The sequence below is a fragment of the Oreochromis aureus genome, linkage group 16 (assembly GCF_013358895.1).
Source record: "Oreochromis aureus strain Israel breed Guangdong linkage group 16, ZZ_aureus, whole genome shotgun sequence".
Taxonomy (NCBI): domain Eukaryota; kingdom Metazoa; phylum Chordata; class Actinopteri; order Cichliformes; family Cichlidae; genus Oreochromis; species Oreochromis aureus.
In genome coordinates this window covers 32,386,974-32,404,776 of record NC_052957.1, presented here as the reverse complement: position 1 = coordinate 32,404,776, position 17,803 = coordinate 32,386,974, and the positions used below count along the sequence as shown (strand labels likewise).

General features: G+C 39.0%; 4 protein-coding genes across 4 annotated transcripts; 3 read left to right on the top strand and 1 right to left on the bottom strand.

Annotated features, from left to right (window-relative positions):
- Positions 1–588: 588 nt before the first annotated feature.
- On the bottom strand, positions 589–1,469 carry LOC116326805 (gamma-crystallin M3-like). The gene is made up of 3 exons (XM_039600219.1): positions 1,461–1,469; positions 1,075–1,314; positions 589–864 (listed from the first exon to the last, which is right to left on the bottom strand). The coding sequence occupies exons 1-3, from the start codon at positions 1,467–1,469 to the stop codon at positions 589–591; spliced, it is 525 nt and encodes a 174-aa protein (XP_039456153.1).
- A 1,949-nt stretch (positions 1,470–3,418) lies between these two features.
- On the top strand, positions 3,419–4,450 carry LOC116326806 (gamma-crystallin M2-like). The gene is made up of 3 exons (XM_031748218.2): positions 3,419–3,427; positions 3,551–3,793; positions 4,175–4,450. The coding sequence occupies exons 1-3, from the start codon at positions 3,419–3,421 to the stop codon at positions 4,448–4,450; spliced, it is 528 nt and encodes a 175-aa protein (XP_031604078.1).
- Positions 4,451–6,961: 2,511 nt separating this feature from the next.
- LOC116326807 (gamma-crystallin S-1-like) lies at positions 6,962–7,686 on the top strand. The gene is made up of 3 exons (XM_031748219.2): positions 6,962–6,970; positions 7,097–7,339; positions 7,414–7,686. Exons 1-3 carry the CDS (start codon positions 6,962–6,964, stop codon positions 7,684–7,686), a joined length of 525 nt encoding a protein of 174 aa, XP_031604079.2.
- Positions 7,687–8,464: 778 nt separating this feature from the next.
- LOC116326835 (gamma-crystallin M2-like) lies at positions 8,465–10,562 on the top strand. Its single transcript, XM_031748253.2, has 3 exons — positions 8,465–8,479; positions 9,239–9,481; positions 10,290–10,562. Exons 1-3 carry the CDS (start codon positions 8,465–8,467, stop codon positions 10,560–10,562), a joined length of 531 nt encoding a protein of 176 aa, XP_031604113.1.
- The last annotated feature ends 7,241 nt before the right edge of the window (positions 10,563–17,803 follow it).

The window sequence follows — 17,803 nt, the reverse complement described above, 5'->3', positions numbered from 1 at the left end:
AGATATAATACTGTCTTAAGTTACACATGTGCTCTTGTATTATTATTGTATGTGTGTATATTGTATGTGTTATAGGATCTTCTCTAATGAAGATTGAGGCAACTGTTATTGTGATTATTAATAATAAAATAGAATTGCATTAGAAATGAGAGGAATTGAATATCCCTCTATTACATATGCAATTATAGCTCAGTAGCGTGCTTTTTAGCACGAGTTTATACATTACAGTGTAGTTGACAACACACACACACACACACACACACACACACACACTACCATATATTCTTACCCTAACCCTAACCATAACCTCATTGTAACCCTGACACTAAAACCACATTTTGAGTCTGAAAAATACCTTTAAACTCGTGGGGACTTGGATTCTGTCCCCATAAGAATTGTTGGTTCCTACAAGTATAGTAAACTTACAGTTTTGGTCCCCACACACACACACACACACACACACACACACACACACACACACACACACACACACACACACACACACACACACATCACAAATCTGCTCAATATCAGATGGCATTAGTTTAATCTTTCACTTTATTATTCAGCGCATTGTTTTCCTTTGCATCAACAGGAATCCATTATACGTCTAGCAGAGCTGAGCCTCATGCCACTATATCCGATATCTCTCATGTTCCTGTACTCTCCAGGTCTCAGGTAGACCATCCTGCCTCTGTAGTGGGGCTGCTCGTACATCAGCCAGTGGCCATCTATCACATTGCAGGACTGGCAGTCAGACAGGCTGTAGCGGTCCATGATGTTGTCACAGTCGTCCATCAGCTCGTGATTCGGGCCCTGGAAGTTCTCCCTCTCATAGATCCTCATCCTGTAAGAGCCTCGGTGCTGTTAGTTAAAGGAGGAAACGTTTGACCGTTAAAGGCTACAGTGAAATGTTGCTGATATCAGATTTGCAGACTTAGTGTGTGAAAAGCAGTTTCATCAGCTCAACAATATCATAGTTTCTAAAATCATATAAACTATGATATTATATGAATTAGACATTAAAAAGCACACAAATGTTCCTGTGTTTTCCTTGTTGTAATCCCTGAGTACCTGAGGAATTAATCGGCAGGATCGGATAGAATCACTCATGCCAAAAGACATGTAATCCGAGTACTCGCCCCTCCTCAGAAAATATTGGTTCCCCATGTAGTTGGGGCGATCGTAGACCATGAAGCAGCCGCTCTCCACCCTGCAGGAGTTGCAGCGGCTCAGGTAGGAGGACATGTCAGAGCAGTCGCTCATGCACTCATAGGAGCGACCCTGGAAGTTCCTGTCCTCGTAGAAGATGATCTGCGGAAAAGAAAGAAAAAGCTTTACAAAATTGATTTAGAAAAGATGTCAGAGCTGACCTTCTCTTTTATTTCTCTCCATTGTTCATCTGCAGAGTTTGTCTTAAACTTGAAAAGTGCTTGTTTTCTGGTCTGCTCTCTGCATACCTTGCCCATGTTTGATGTTCTGTATTTGTGGGAAACTGTCCAACAACCTGTGGCTGCCAGACAGCTTTTATACTTGATACGCGCTGTAACAGGGTTTTGTCATTCAAATTATCTGGAAGCTGATGAATAAGCAGCTCTGCGATCGCTGTTAATTTCATTTGTGCCATCACGATCCAGAACAAAGGGAGGGAAGTGGATGGAAGACACAAGGCCGGAGAGGAGGGAGGAGAACTGAGCTACAGTTTCTACATGTCTTCACACAAATCTTCATTTGGTCACATTTAACCTTAATTGTTGTACTTTGTTTGGATGTATCAATTCAGACCAGTAAGAATTCACTATCATCATTTTCAAACGACTATAGGTTTACTTTACTGCATTTGCAAAAATTTGTATTTGCAATCTTAATACCATGACATGCAACATGTCTGTTAAAGAAACCCCCCCCGAACAAAACACACACACCCTTCCCCCATTAGTTTTGCAGGTCCTGTAGTGAAGTGCCTACAAGCTGCATTCTTTCTAATGGTCAGCAAGGGACAACTATATGGTGGGAAAATCAAGTCTATCAAGTCAATCTATCTGCAATGGGGGAAATCAACATTTCCCCCACTGCAGATGCATTTGATTTTGAGAATACCAACCAAACATCTAATATTTTGTTTTTCTCTGGTTTTTTCCCAGCTGTGTCTCTATGAGAATCTGTGAGTCATCCTTTGTCTGTGTTTTGGAGAAAAGGAAAACAAACTGAAAATGCCAAGACTTTGATGAACAGTTAAATAAGAACAGATTAGTATGACATACAGACAGCAGAGGGTTAGGGTTGGGTAATAGATCATGACTGATCAGTCATGATCTAGACCTCACAAGGTTAAAGAGATTTGGGAAAAATAGCAAGCATAAAAATCAAAGAAGTCAGCGAATTTCTGCATTTACTTTGAGTAAAACTGTTTTCAGTGTACAATGTATACAATGCATCATGTAAGAGATGCAAGAAAACCAAAAGAATTTACAGTTAAGTGTATCGCTGGCAGTAATGATGGCTTTAATGTAGAGTGTTTAGTGTGTATTCAATCATTTTTAACTAGTTTAATGACTGTTTAGCATTTTTATGTAACTTTTATATGTATGTAAACATACATAAGATCATCAGGCTACTGAATTAAATATAACTAAAATGAAAACCAAATTAAGTTTAACTCTATTTAATATGTACTATAATCAGAAACCATGCCCATCATGGAGCATCCTAAGCCAACAGTGACCTGTAATTACCAACCTTTTTGATCGCTCATCAAAGAAAATAACAGAAAATTTAATGGATATTTTGTCCAATAGTACCACTGTTTATAGAAGTCATATTATAGAAGACATTTAACCTTTAATTTGGCAGTCTGTGGGAGCGCACTTGTTGTAAGACCAAGGTAATTTACAGGTGAAAACATCTTTAGATTAGCGTGCAAAATACTTGAATTACTGACAAGAACAAGACAAATATGGATAAAAATTAGTGAAAAAAGTAGCAAGAGATCCTATTTTTAGTGTTAATACAGCCAACAGTCAGACAAAACGAAATAACTGCCTTGCTTCTTCTTGCCCTCATGATAAAACGCATTAGTTATCTCATCCTGCAAAAAACAAACCGTAAATGTGGATAAATAACCAAATGATCTCCAGGTCTACAAAAAGAGAGTGCTGACAGAGACTAAGAATTCAGTGGAAAAAAACCACATTTATCATCAAGTAGTGGTACCTTTTGCATGTCACATTTGGCACTTCTTTGATATGAGGCTATCACATGTGGACAAAGGGAAATCAAACTTGACCAAACCATTTTGCTGATATGCAAATCAAGGTAATTTAGATGACAATAGCTTTCCCTCGTCTGCACATTCTACTTTTCAATATAAGCCACAACACAGCTGCAGCTGGATGGCAGGCAAGCAATATCAGTAACAATGGTGAAGGTAAGGAACAAATGCTGTTTGAGTGAGTAGAGTGCAAACTATATTCTGTCTTATTTGCATCAGAAGTCAAAGTATTCTAATGTTGTAAAATACTGAGTAATTTTTGTATATTCATCTATCCAGATTGCGTTCTTTGAAGACAAGAACTTCCAAGGCTGTAGTCATGAGTGCAGTACTGACAGTCCTGACCTGAGCTCATATTTTAGTCGCTGCAATTCCATTAAGGTGGATAGCGGATGCTGGGTGCTGTATGAGCATCCCAACTACACAGGCTCCCAGTACATCCTGAGCCCGGGTGAATACCCCGATCACCAGCATTGGATGGGATTCAACGATAGCATCAAGTCATGTCGTTCAATTAAAAATGTAAGGCGGTAGACACTAACATTCATTCTTTAGAATTGATATGCCTTTTTAATGTAACAGCTCTGACAATATCATAATGTGATCCAGTTTCTCCAAGCTTCAATAGGCCTATTCTAACAAGTTGTAGAGGAGTGCTTGGCTATGGCAAAATACCACAGAGTGCACCAACCACGCAGTAATCAGTCAAAGACCAACAGACAAAAACGAGAGATAAAAGGCTCATGATTTGGCAGCTGGGTGCTTTATGCCCGTGCCAATGCACATCAATTATTTAAGGAAAGTGGGAAAACAGCCAAGAAACCCATGTGTAGATTTGAGTTCAAAGTATTATTATTTAATGTGAAACACCAACTTGATTTTGTGAGATTTGACTTGCTACAGGTCTATGGAAAATCCTGGAAGATCAGATTCTACGACAAGCAGGATTTTGGAGGCCAGGCAGCTGAGTGTGTCGAAGACTGCCCATCAGTTTATGAGACCTTCAAGTTTCGGGAATTGCGGTCCTGCGTAGTGATGGATGGTGCATGGGTCCTGTATGAGCAACCAGACTACCATGGACACCAGTATTTCCTGGAACGTGGAGAGTACCCCAACTATACAGACTGGGGCGCCAACTCCCCTGCTGCAGGATCCTTCCGAATGATCACAGAACTCTAGAGCAGCAGCAACACAGTAGGGTTCTGCAGCTTATGAAAAAGTTATCCAAGCCAACAATGTTCTTAATCTGACAGACGGATCAAGCTGCAGGACTCTGTATTCTAGAACATTGCTTGGTTGTTGTTGGTTGTCTTGCTGATAAGACGACCAACATTTCAAAGAGTCTTGATACCATTGAAGTCTTGTAACCTTTAAATAAGTTCTAGAACCCTTGAAGAAGATCCGGAAGTTCCTCCCTCCAACACTGTTTTTCCCTCCTATACCCTGTACTTCTTTCCAGCACTCTAAGTGCTATACTTAAATGAATAAAGACACTTCTTACTCATAACAATGCAGCCTCTGTTGTTTCTTATTACGTTACCTGTTGTGTCAGCTGCTTTTAGTCTCTCCTTCATCTTCTTTAAACATTTTTTTTGAAGTTGCTTAAGTCAACCCAGAGGTCAAGTTATATATATGCATAATCAGATGAGAAAAAACAAGTAAATTTAACAACAGGAAGAGGAAGGTTTACAAACCCATAAAAGTTAGACATTATTAGGTAATAAAATAATTTTCAAATAATGCATGTTGCTGAGTGAAATAATGGCTGCACAGATAATAATTAAATGTTATGCAAACAGAACAATGCAGTGTTTGTTCTGATATATGTGGTATGTCTATCAAGATAAAGACCTTCTTGCAAAGTTGTAGTTTTTAAGTTTCCACACTGTGGCTCAGTAGAAATATATAAAATAAGATATTAAAGGATGATATACTGTTTATTTGCATATGATCATTTTAGAAAAGTGTTTGTACACTTTTTTGCATAAGCACTGATACACTGTGTTTATTACACTCTTTGGTAAAATAAAGGGCACTTCTTACTGAACTTTACTTAAAATAAACTGAATATAACATAAGCTTCATCTTTAGGCATCCTGCAGTATTTAGGTTTACGAAGAAAATAACAGAAAAATACATTTTCCGATGGCCATTTTCAACTGTAAAACCAAATTACAATAATCACTGTACCAATATAGAACCTATACTACGAACAGAGCTAAACTTAAAATGATTGTTTTTACATTTACAAAATAAATCATAATTAATTTCTTAACTTCCGTCACATAACTTAACCATCACATTGCAAGTGACCTGTTCTGGGTTAGGTTACATTCTGTCTTCTTACATATTTGGCATAGAATAATGGATAGTACATCCGCAGTATAAAGGGAAGAACTCCATCTAAGAGAGTTGATTTGAAGCTATTTCTATTTCATACACACCCTAAGCTGTTGGCTGGTCATCTGGTGGATGTTAACAGGTTATAATGATCTTGTAAGATTATGAACTTACTAAAACATTGCCGTAATGTTCTCATATTTTTTAGTGTTGGTTTTAGCAAATTCACTGATCGGGAACTTGACTCAAAATACTCTACTTTTATATGGTTTTTCTTATCTTTTGATATTGGGAATTTCTCCTAAAAGATGTGATTTGTGAGTCCAGTGGTCCCTCGCTATATCGTGGTTCACCTTTCGCGGCCTTGCTGCTTCGCGAATTTTTTTTTTTTTTTTTTGTGGAATTTTGCTTTTTTTTAAAAATTATTATTTAATTTAATTTATTTATTTATTTTTGTTTTACAGCACATTGTGTTCTGCGTCCTGATTGGCTGTAGGCCACTGTCAATCAATCTTGTGCTGTGTCTCCTGTACAGTACAGGATGTGTTCAGCTTGTCAAATATACATAAATCTTCTATTGCTAGCAGTGTGACTCTGAGGTGCTGCACTGTATGTTTGTAAGTTTTCTCCCCAACAACCACAACAAGGTTGACGAAACGTCGTCACCTGCGGGAGCCTTTGGTTTCATTCTATAATGCTGGACTTATTTTTCTACAAGGTTTGAACTTGGAGTGTGTTTAAACAAGAGAGAGTGAAAATGTTCATGCCTGTCTGAGAAAAGTGTATAAAGTGTGTAGTGAGGGGTTTTACAGCCTTAAAACATCTATAATAATTGTAAAAAATAAAGTTGGCCACTTCGCCAATTTCACTTATCATTGGTTATTTTTAGAACGTAACTCCCGCGATAAACGAGGGACCACTGTACACCAGTTCAGTTAATATGTTTCATCATTCAAAGATACACATACACTACTTGGTTCCATGATTTCATGTAGATAATAACACAAAACAAAAAAGGTTAAAAAAAGGATCATAGAGTTTATTTGAACTCAAACTTTCATAATCAACAGCTCAAACAAAAGCTTTACATAAAACTGCCCACAAAAACACATTTATAGCTGTGCTTCAAATCTGTTTAGACCGAGCAGGTTTAGATTCTTGGCACTGCTAAACAATCATTGTGTTCGGAAAAGCAATTCAGTGAGTAAGAACAATAGGCAGACTCTAGACGAATATTTGAATTGTAATAATGGTTACAGGCACTGCTAACCATGCATTTGGTAGCATTGTCTCTGCCATGTATAAAGAGTACTACGTTGGTAACTTAGTGTAGTATTTTAGGCTCGACAGATGGAGAAGGTGAGAATTTACAGCATTCATCGAGGATCTAATTGGGCTCTAAATTTAGTGCTGTAGATATCAGTTAACACAGATTCAGATTGAATACGATACGAGTAAAATTCTGTATAATTCTGCTCTTTCTAGATTGTGTTTTTTGAAGATCAGGACTTCAAAGGAAAGTCCTATGACTGCAAAGGGGACTCAGCAGACCTGCATGGTTACATCCGCCGATGCAATTCAGTGAAAGTAGAAGGTGGCTGGTGGGTTCTGTACGAGCGCAACAACTTCACCGGCTACCAATATGTCATTGGTCCAGGGGAGTACAATAATTACGGCTCCTGGATGGGATTCAATGACTGTGTAAGATCCTGCAGGATCATCAGAAATGTAAGTCTCTGCCCAGAAGTGATCAGTAGAAAAACACATCACACATCAAACTGACCACATTTCTTTACTTTCAGCCCAAAGGGCCCTACAAGCTGATGCTGTATGAACGACTTAACTTTGTTGGCCAATCTCTGGAGCTGACAGAAAGCATAAAGTCAGTCCAGGACAAATGGCTCCGGCAAGAAGTCCAGTCCTGCAAGGTTCTAGAGGGGACCTGGGTGTTCTTTGAACACCCTAACTTCAGCGGGCGTCAGTACCTGCTGGAGAAAGGGGAGTACCATCACTGCTCAGAGTGGGGAGCTCTGAAAGCAGTTGTAGGCTCCATCAGAAGAATCATACAGGCTTAAAATGTGACCTGTTAATCAAATAAATTGTTTTAATTTGAATGTGTCATTGCACCTGTCTCTTCTTGTGAATACATTAAGGGGAGATCACATGATCTTAATCTTTTCAGCACAAGTTAGAAGAAATGAAAATATATATTCTCTCAAATGTTGTTTTGCTGCTAATTCTACACATAGCTGTCCATCATAACACTATAAATCTTCACTTGTTTTGGCTTCATGGCTTATTTTGGTGGCTGTAGTTATAGCCACAACTTCTAATATGCAGGCTTCCCTCACTGATATAAATATTGTGATATTTAGTTTTTTTTAGGAATATCAAAGATTTACAGAATCTTTACTCTCTGCCAGCCAGTGCAGAGACATACATGAAATCTTTCTCTTCCTCTATTCAGATTACTGCCCCCCAAACACCTGACAACAGTCAAAGAAATTATCAAAAGGTAAAACCTTTACCTCACTTTAATTATCATCGGTGACCCATCTAAGCATGAGATTATTGTTGATGCATTTTTATACAACCCGTTTGGAACATGTTTAGGGTGAGGGTTGACTTTTGTTTTAGCCACGTGCTAAAAAGGTAAAAACCCCAAAGATGTTATGTTTCCAATGAAATCGTATACAGTTTGGCACTGACATCGTTTTAAACAGCTAAAAATGACCTGAATCAAGTTAAGAGGTTATGATTTAAATGCGCATATCAAGATGTCAAGATATTAACTGTACTAAAAAAACAAAAAACACAAACAAATCCTAACATTTGGAAGGCTAGAAATATAAAATGTCTAATGAAAATGTCAAAAATTGGCACAGCTAATAACCAAACTTTATGAGTAATTCCAAATTATCCACTACAAATTGGAAATGAATCACTAAAGAAAAACAGCCCTGCACTTCTGCACTCTTGGAGTCATAAATGATGCTGTAAACAAATCCAGCAGATGATGTAACTCTAGAATAATCCACCATGTCTGGCAGAGCTCATGTGATAGCTGTCAGCTGACTGTGTACCAAGGTGGGGTTGCTGATGGAGGGTGGAGCATGACAGGCTCAATTCACCTATCCCCTCCACTCAAACCTAGTTAAAGCCAGTACCATGTTGCTATGTGGCCACAAGCCAACTTCACAGCATGAGTGCAGCTGCAGCAGCTGTACAGCAGACAGTTTAATTGGATCAATAAATCGTTTCTGGAATCGGGCTTTGACGGATCAAAAGGTCAGCCACTGTAAACACTGTATAAAGCTGAGCATTTTTAAAACAATTGCAGCATCAGCCATTGTGCTGATATAAATGCTGAGGCAAATAAAACAACAATGATGCCCCTGGCAGTGCATTTCAGTGTGCCCACATACACTGCATATATAAATCTGGACCAGGGCTGTAGGCAGTAATGTGTATGTAAAAGGTGGGATAAAGAAACGGTGCTCAAAAACTGGTGTGAGGGCCAAACATGGACCGTGTGGGAAAGGTAGGAGGACAAACATTATCTGATTTAAAGATTCAACTGCAGCAGCACCTCGAGCATGAAGTGTGAATATGCATATCCATTCACAGATCGTGTTTTATGAAGACAGAAACTTCCAAGGTCGCTATTATGAGTGCAGCAGTGACTGTCCAGAGCTCAACACCCATTTCAGTCACTGCAACTCTATCCGTGTCGAGAGTGGGTCCTGGGTACTCTACGAGAGGCCTAACTACATGGGCTACCAGTACATACTGACTAGGGGGGAGTATCCAGATTTTCAGAGCTGGATGGGCTACAATGACAGCATCAGGTCATGTCGGATCATACGGAACGTGAGTGGAATTAATCAGTCTTTAGTAACTTTTCACCTCATGTCATTAGTGTCATTAGTCTTCACTTAGGTTCAGGTTTGAATCAGTTTCATGACAAATTATACTGAAGAGCTTAGAAATTATAAATGATTTACATTCCAAGATCAAGGTCAGATATTTGCTAGTGTCTTTTTCAAATAGATTTTTTTAATGCATACTGCATTCACATGGCTGTAGATGCCATGCATTTTACAATCATGCAAAGTTTTTCCGGGGCAGCACAGTGGTTACACTATTGCCTCACAGCAAGAAGGTCCTGAGTTCAATTCCACCATCAGGCTGGGGTCTTTCTGTGTGGACCTGGCATGTTCTCGCCAGGTAGTCCGGCTTTCACCCACAGTCCAAAGACATACAGTTAGTGGGGCAAGGTTAATTGGAAACTCTAAATTGTCTGAATGGTTGTCTGTGTCTATGTGTTAGCCCTGCGACAGACTGGCGACCTGTCCAGGGTGTACCCTACTTCTCACCCTAAGACAGCTGGGATAGGCTCGAGCTCCCCACGACCCTGAAAAAGCAGAAGTGCATGGATGGATGGTAATGTTCCCCATCCGAAACATGTCTTTCATACCTCTGCTTTGTATCACCCATCAGTTTCTCTGACGTGCAACCAATAGCAATGTTACTTTGAAAACTAAGAAAACAAAAACAAAGAGTATAATCACAACTTTAAGAAAAGCAATTTGTGATGCCAAACCAGAGACATGTCACATCTGTGAGGTAAAACACAAATGGTATTACCACTCAAACTGAAATGATGTTTGCATTACAGACCTCTGGTGCGTTCAGGGTCCGTGTTTATGAGCGTCCTGACTTCAGTGGTCAGATGTTGGACTGCACTGAAGATGAGAACAACCTGCCCGACCGCTGGCACCACCGCGAGGTTCACTCTGCCCAAGTGCAGGATGGCGCCTGGGTCTTCTACGAGCTTCCCAACTATCGTGGACGCCAGTATCTCCTGGAAAGAGGAGAGTACCGCCGCTTCAATGAGTGGGCTGCCATGAGTCCCAATGTGGGGTCTTTCCGCCGTGTCCATGACATTTAGACAGTCTATCGCATGTTTTCAGTCTATCTCATGTTCTTTGCACATTTAATAAAAAAGAATTGTGCTCAGAACGTGTATCCCTTCATGCTCATCAGTGCACAAGACAAGACGTCATATTTGGTTTGGCTACATCTGGGTGTTCAAAGCAGTTGAAAATTCTATAAAAAGGGTTGTTAACTTAAACCTAACCCTGGATGTGTCGCCAGTGACCTGGTAGATGTTAAGAAGTTAAAGGAACCTCAAAGTCCTCTCCAAAGTTTTTTGTGGTTCTCTATCCTGGCACGTTCAGTAAAAAAATGTTCAAACTGATTCAGCACTGTAGTGTTGTTCATGTCTAATGCATTTAATGTGTTAGAGTTGCAGCTGAGAGCTTCTGGAAAAAAAGATCAATAACATGAATGTAACTTACTTATTGATAAAAGCTCTTTGATTTTCCAATGTACCTTTTTGACCGGATGGAAGTAAAATGATTTTCAAGCCCTCGTCTGTCCTGATGATGGAGACCATGATTTATTAAATTTGAAATTTCCTCTAATTCTTCTTTTACTTGTAATGTCCTCTTTACTGCATCCACAACCTGATCTAAACTTTTCTTCAAGCAATACAGATTAATGACATCATTACCAAATGAATTTGAACAATTTTTTGAATATTGTTTACAGTAGATTCACTGAGAAGAGGTATAAGCAGGATGGAGTGGGTGGGGATGGGTGTCAGGGTGATTTGTGAAAGAAGGATAGCAACAAGACGATAATGAGACTTTCTGTAATGTATAGTTTGGAGATGGTGGCACTGGAGGCGTTAGGCTGTCAGAGTTGAATATGCTGAGGCTTTCTCTGGGAGTGACCAGCTCAGGCTGAACAGATGGTTGGGAACATGTACAGAAGGATAGTGGGCATATTGGACAAAAGATATAAAATATTGAGTTGCCAGGCAGGAGGAAGAGGAAGATGTCAGAGAGGATTCCTGAATGTCATGAAGGAAGACATGGAGAGGGTTGGTGTGACAGAAAAGGATGTTAAGGACTGGGAGAGATGGAGGCAGATGTGGCGACCGCTGAACAGAGCAGCTAAAAGAAGAAGAAATGCTTACAGTAACCAATATGGCTGCTCTAATATTCTCATAAACAGAACAGAACAGCTAATGAAGAGATGCAGAGAAATATTAACACGGATTCAGTAACATCACTGTCGTGACTCAATGTTAGAAAGTGTTTATTTGCACTGTTGATTGGAACAGAGACTTATTTTATTTCCGAATCAGTCATCATTAATAGAGTAGAATAGAATAGAATAGAATGAATGAATTCAACTGATTGTGCACATGCACAGGTAGCTGGCAAAAATGCAGTTTGTATCCATCCAGAAGACTTGAAACTTAAGATATATTAACTATTTGACATTAATGTAGCATATGCAAGTATATTCAAAAATGTGAACTATTATGGATGTTCAACTTGACAGGAACAATAGTTGTTAATATTCTTTAACTATAGGTATGTAAAGGCTGTAGTGAGTACAAGCTATGTACAGATATTAACAGGCTTCCTATTTTCATCGAATCAAATGAAATAAATGTTTCCAAGTTTGTAGTTTGTTTAGATGTTAAAGGGCTAACTCAGCTAAGTTTGGCTAAATGTTAGTAATAGAGCAGCTTACAGGCATCACAGCATGGACAGAAGAAAACAGTACATAAGGAAGGTAATAATGATAAGGACGGCAAAGAAAGCACACGGTCACATGTTGCTCGAGTTGAAACAACAGGTGTTTTAATGGGTGCCTGTATCCCACCCTGCTGTGTCCTAATGTCAGTGCAGGTGGTGCTGCAGTGTGACACCCAGCAGACAGGACCCCAACAAGGAGGTCACAGGGCTCACCTAAACCTGTGGACAAAGAGGAACAGCCTGCTGATGACTCAGTAGGATTTGCCGGTAAGAGCCTGAAGCACGCCAGCTGCTGTTAGTGCTGACGCTCAGCTCGCTGGAACAACACTGTGACCGCAGCAACACAAAGGGAGCCCAGCCAGCATGTTCTCCTAGCTGGGGTTATTCACCTCTAAAGCCTCTTTGTTTATGGTGACCCTTCATGTCCTGACTGGATCGGACAGAGAGAGAGAGAGAGAGAGAGAGAGAGAGAGGTGAGAGAGATCAGCAGGTCTGCGAGAGAGTGGATGAGAGGAGAGAGAAAGTGCTCATCACACCTCTTATGGATCATTGTGATGGGAGCAGCAGTCTGGGTCTGTCTGTTTCTCCGTTTGCATCATGACAACAAACTTTCTGGAAGCATTTATGCTTAATTATTAGTGAAAGCTCAGTTTCTATTTCAGTTCCAGTAGAGTGTCCTCTACACAGCTCTATAAAGAGAGAATAGCTATAGTGTGTCAGAGAAGTGATTTGCACAGAAATCCTTCTCTGTAATGGAGCAGGGAATCATTTCAGTGCTAATTTTTATGATTCAGAAAGCTTTTGTTATTATGTATAAGTATAAATTATATGGGTGGATAAGACAGACCTGCTATTTACATCCAAAACCGTGTGTAGGAATAATCACCCAGTAAACTTTTATCGGTCATACAATTGCATTAAAATGCTTGAAAAAGCAGCAATAGCACAAGAATAAAACAAAAAATAATAAATAAATACATAAGAACAGTGAATAAATGAATACATTAAAATAAAAAACTGTGAAAAAATAAATTAATTAATGCTTTTAGAAATAAGACATCTAGATCTAGACAGACACAGAAAACTGCAGAACATTTATGGCACATGCATTTATAATAACTGTGTGCATTTATTTACAAAATGCAGAGAAAAAAAAGGATATGCAGATAACAACATCATCGAGAACTGAATATATGTTCGTTCCCTTCTTGAGGCGTGTAATTGGGTGTAAAATATGAAAGATTGTGTAAAGCGATTTCATGAACACAAAACATCGATGACTATGCTACACAATCAACAACACAGAAGGCGAGGATAACTGTATTGGAAAATCAATGCATTTAATGTGTTCACAATTGTAATAAGAATAGAGATCCATCCCAGTCCTTCACAGTCCAGCTGAGGGTAAGATCATAAAGACTCTGATGGAGATTTTCTGTAAATGTTGCAGGAATTAGCTGCTGTAGCTAATGGGGTACACTCATCTGGATCATGTGCATACTCCTGTTTTATTGTAGTTTCTGTAGAGTAAAGCACTTACAACAGCTTTAGTCCTCAAAGATTTTGGCTGAAGGACCCCCGAGCTGCCTGTTTCCTCCAGCTCTGGTGTTTACAAGTCGACGGGCTGTGATTTGTCTCAGGAGCTGAGAGGAATCATGCTAATCTTGGGAAAAGAATGCAGTTTCTGGCTGCAAGAGTTACCTTGTATGGCAGCAATGAAAAAAGTCAAGGAGGGAGAGAAAACACAGGGTAGAAAGAAATCCAGCTGTATTAAACAGGGATAAAAATAGCAATGAAAAAGTTAATTTATTTACAAAATGCAGAGAAAAGCACAGCTACGCTGATAACAACATTTTCGAGAACTGAAAATGTTTCTCAGCAGTACTCCTAATGGGCTGTTTAAGTTGGCAAGCTGCTGTTGGAAGGCTGTGATACAGTGGCAATAAGAGCCATCACTGTTTCATGCAAAATGTCTGGGCACAAAAATGACATGCAATTAATAAAGCAGCACTAATGTTTGTGGAGAGAGAAATTTGTCAAATTACACTGAAGCTGAGACAGCGATTACACTTAACATTCACAAATGACTATACGGCAATCAGTTCACAGTTTAGCACCAGTTTAGACAAAACAGTGCTCACTGGGTGGGGAATGTGAGGTGGATGTGTAACTTGTGAGATTACAGTCCCCCATACACCTCAGTCAGGACGTATTTTGTGTGGACAGCACTGTAATAAATGAGACATAATATCCAGGTGACAGGGCTTTCTCCAGTGCCGCACTCCCAGACTCTGGAACAGTCTTCCCTCCTTTATAAAATCCTCCTTCTGTTTGGAAATCTTCAAATCAATTTGAAGACCAACCTATTTTCAAAGGCTGTATTAAACAGGGGATAAAATAGCTTTGAAAGCAATTTTGATTCAGTTTTAGCTATTCTGGTCTTTTATGTCATTGATGATGTATGCATGTGTATCTAATGGGCGTATGTTATGTTCAAGTATGTGTGGAAGTGTGTGAATGTGGTAATTTTTGCCATCATGTTTCATGCAAATGTCTGGGCACATAAATTTCTACAATTAACAAAAGTATATAATGTTTGTAGGTGAGAAATTTGTGATTACAATGAAGCTGTGAATGGTTGTCTGTCCCTGTGTGTTAGACCCCTGCAATCAGTTCACAGTTTAGCGACCTGTCCAGGGTGTACAGTGCTCACTGGGTGGGGAATGACAGATGGGATAGGCTCCAGCCCCATACACCTCAGTCAGGGAAAGGATAAGTGGACAGCACTGTAATAAATGGATGGATGGAGGTGATATAGCTTTTCAGTTCAGTTCAGTTCAGTTCAGTTTTATTTCAAACATTTCAAAAATCTTCAAATCAATTTGAAATCATTATAAAATATCATTTCATTATTTGTTTGAACCACTTTGATTCAGAAGTATTTGGTCTTATTTGTCATTGGATGATGTATGCAAGTTTTACCTCTCATTCATTTATGTTTTTCTTTTAGTCTTAAATTAAACTTTTTTAGTCTTAAATTAAACTTAAACTTGTAAATATAAGAGTCTGCCTCTGTGTGTGTGTATATAGATGTGGATGTCTTACAATGTTTTTTATCTTATCTATTTTAATTCTTTTTTATTTGATTATATTATCTCTCTGTTCAGCACTTTGGCCGACACTTGATGTCTTTTAAATGTGCTATATACATAAAGTTGACTTGACTTTCTACTCTTTGCTAATTTGGTTCCTGATGCGTCCCATGAAACTCTATGAAAATTGGGTAAAAAGAGCTAAATTATTATACAACGGTTGGGACTGGGTGTTTGCAAAATAAAGAAAGCCGACAAGGCTTACTCAGTGTATGATTCCTCGTGTTCCTTGAAGTTGTGCAGTTGCCATTTCCATTGAAGCTCCATATTTATGTGTCGATTAAGTGTTTCTGCAGTGGAAGCATAGCTTTGAAAGTTTATGTCGTATGAAACACTGAGTAACATAACAACACCAGAAGGAGCCTGAAAATGCATTATTCATGTTTAATATTGCAAATAACTTCTTTGATATGCACACTTTGAAAACCCTGTATAAGAAATGAAAACACAATAAGCCAATTTGCTGTAAAAAGTGGCATGTACTGTATATGGCAGGGTCATTTAAAGTTAATGCTAAAATCGCTTCTGGCTTGTGCTGTAGACAGACGAGATATATTTGCTTTCGGTCTCCTGTCACCCTCATGTCCTCTGAGATGCCCACTACTGAGAGGTCGTGTCTCTGCGATGTGGCTGAGAGCCCACGACACCCTCGGCCAGCCAATAACTTCACAGCTTCCATCCCACAGCAGCCACTGAAGCAAACACATGGACTTTTGTTAACACCTTGTCAGCATGCACCTGGCACTCATGCAGACCTGCTGGGACCTTAATATGGACTTAGGCTCTATGCAGGCTCAGGCAAAATGATCCCAATTTGAGCTCCTTCCTAAAATTTTATTCATCATAATTTCTTATTCTGCCTGATCTTGATTAGTAGTAGATGAAAGGTGCTTTGCAGGAGATGCAGTTTTTAAATATTATGTATTTCACATGTCGTTTTATTACGTTGCTGCTTGACCTTTTAAACACTTACTGTTGCTGGAATACTTGAAAGTTGTCTTTAAATAAGTCACTTATGTACTCAGGCTGATGATAGAACTGTGGCACATTCATACACTAGAATAGAACCTGGTGTAAGACAATTGGAAGAATTTACAGTATGTAGATTAGACTATACATGAAAAAATGAAAAATCATAAACAACATAATCTAATGAATGTATGAATAATTAACACATTTAATGCAAACTATTTTTAAATATGTTAAACGATTACATGTTTTTATTTACTTCCTTATTATATAAGTACTTATATAACTTTACCACCATAGTGGATTATGAATTGAAAAATCATCATGTAGCTGAAGTGCAAACTTTGAGCTTTAATTTAAGTTGTTTGAAAAAATGAACTGCATTAACTCTTTAAGAATTACAGGAAGTTTTATTGGTTGTATCTCATGTTCAGAGGCTGTTTTTTGCTGCTTAATCAATACACAGGAGTCACGAGTTACCACAAGATGGCGGAATTGCACACAGAGTGTTGGACCAGGGTAAGGCTGAGATTAAAAAACCAAAAAACCTTCATGAGGTGATGGATGCTGCATTTAAGCAGCAGCAGCAGCAGCAGCAGCAGCAGTTTAAAAAAGCAGCCCCCCCAGCAGATCTTTCTGTAGAAACTGAGAATGAAAAAAGAAAAAAAGGTCTTTAGTTTGAGTGACTTCCACCACGATGACTTATAAAATCAGAAGGATAATTATTTTGTTGTGCTAGCTACATTTAAAACGTGAGAGAGAACATGTATCTAAGACGTGTAGTGTTATTAGGCAGGTCAGTCACTCATGCTTCTACTACATTCACAGAGTATGAATATGAATCTTTGCAGCCTTGTGTAACCTACTTTTCTATTAGTACCTCTTCTGCTCTGATCTGTGCACACACACCTTTGTGTTAAAGGTTTACCAGGGAGCCTGATGTGACGTCAAACAGCGGAGAAGGAAAAAAGAAACGGTATTGCCATGGAAACCTATCTCCCTCAGTTTCTCGATGATCTCTGATCTATCCTGAATCTGAGAACATGAAGGCTGTATTATTGCACAGACACGCACACAATAATGCATCTTTGTGCACGACGGGGCAATCGTTTCAGGAAGCCACATGGATGCAGAACAGATGACTGCACAGGAGAGATTTGAAAATCTCTTTGGACTCTGTTTCAGATTTCATATTTATCTTCAATGACAGGCTGCTGCTAACTAGTGTAACCACCCATTTAGTCCCATATACAGATTCAGACCTTATGAACTTCAAGCCATCATCAAAGGTTTTAAGGGTGGTTTGGGAGTATTGCATGCTGCAATGATTCCTGTGTGTTTCCCCACACCAGCAAATACTTTTTGCTTTAAAACAGCAAAAATGAGGATTTGGACTTACCCACCAACACAGATGTTAAAGAGACAGCAGTGTAGTCCTAACAAAATCACATAATGGG

Bases quoted from the DNA above. Each gene is read 5' to 3' on its own strand.
- LOC116326805 (XM_039600219.1), bottom strand. The intron at 865-1,074 runs GTACTCAGGGAT...TTTAACTAACAG, and splicing joins CCTGCCGATTAATTCCTCAG to CACCGAGGCTCTTACAGGAT.
- LOC116326806 (XM_031748218.2), top strand. The intron at 3,794-4,174 runs GTAAGGCGGTAG...GACTTGCTACAG, and splicing joins CATGTCGTTCAATTAAAAAT to GTCTATGGAAAATCCTGGAA.
- LOC116326807 (XM_031748219.2), top strand. The intron at 7,340-7,413 runs GTAAGTCTCTGC...CTTTACTTTCAG, and splicing joins CCTGCAGGATCATCAGAAAT to CCCAAAGGGCCCTACAAGCT.
- LOC116326835 (XM_031748253.2), top strand. The intron at 9,482-10,289 runs GTGAGTGGAATT...TTTGCATTACAG, and splicing joins CATGTCGGATCATACGGAAC to ACCTCTGGTGCGTTCAGGGT.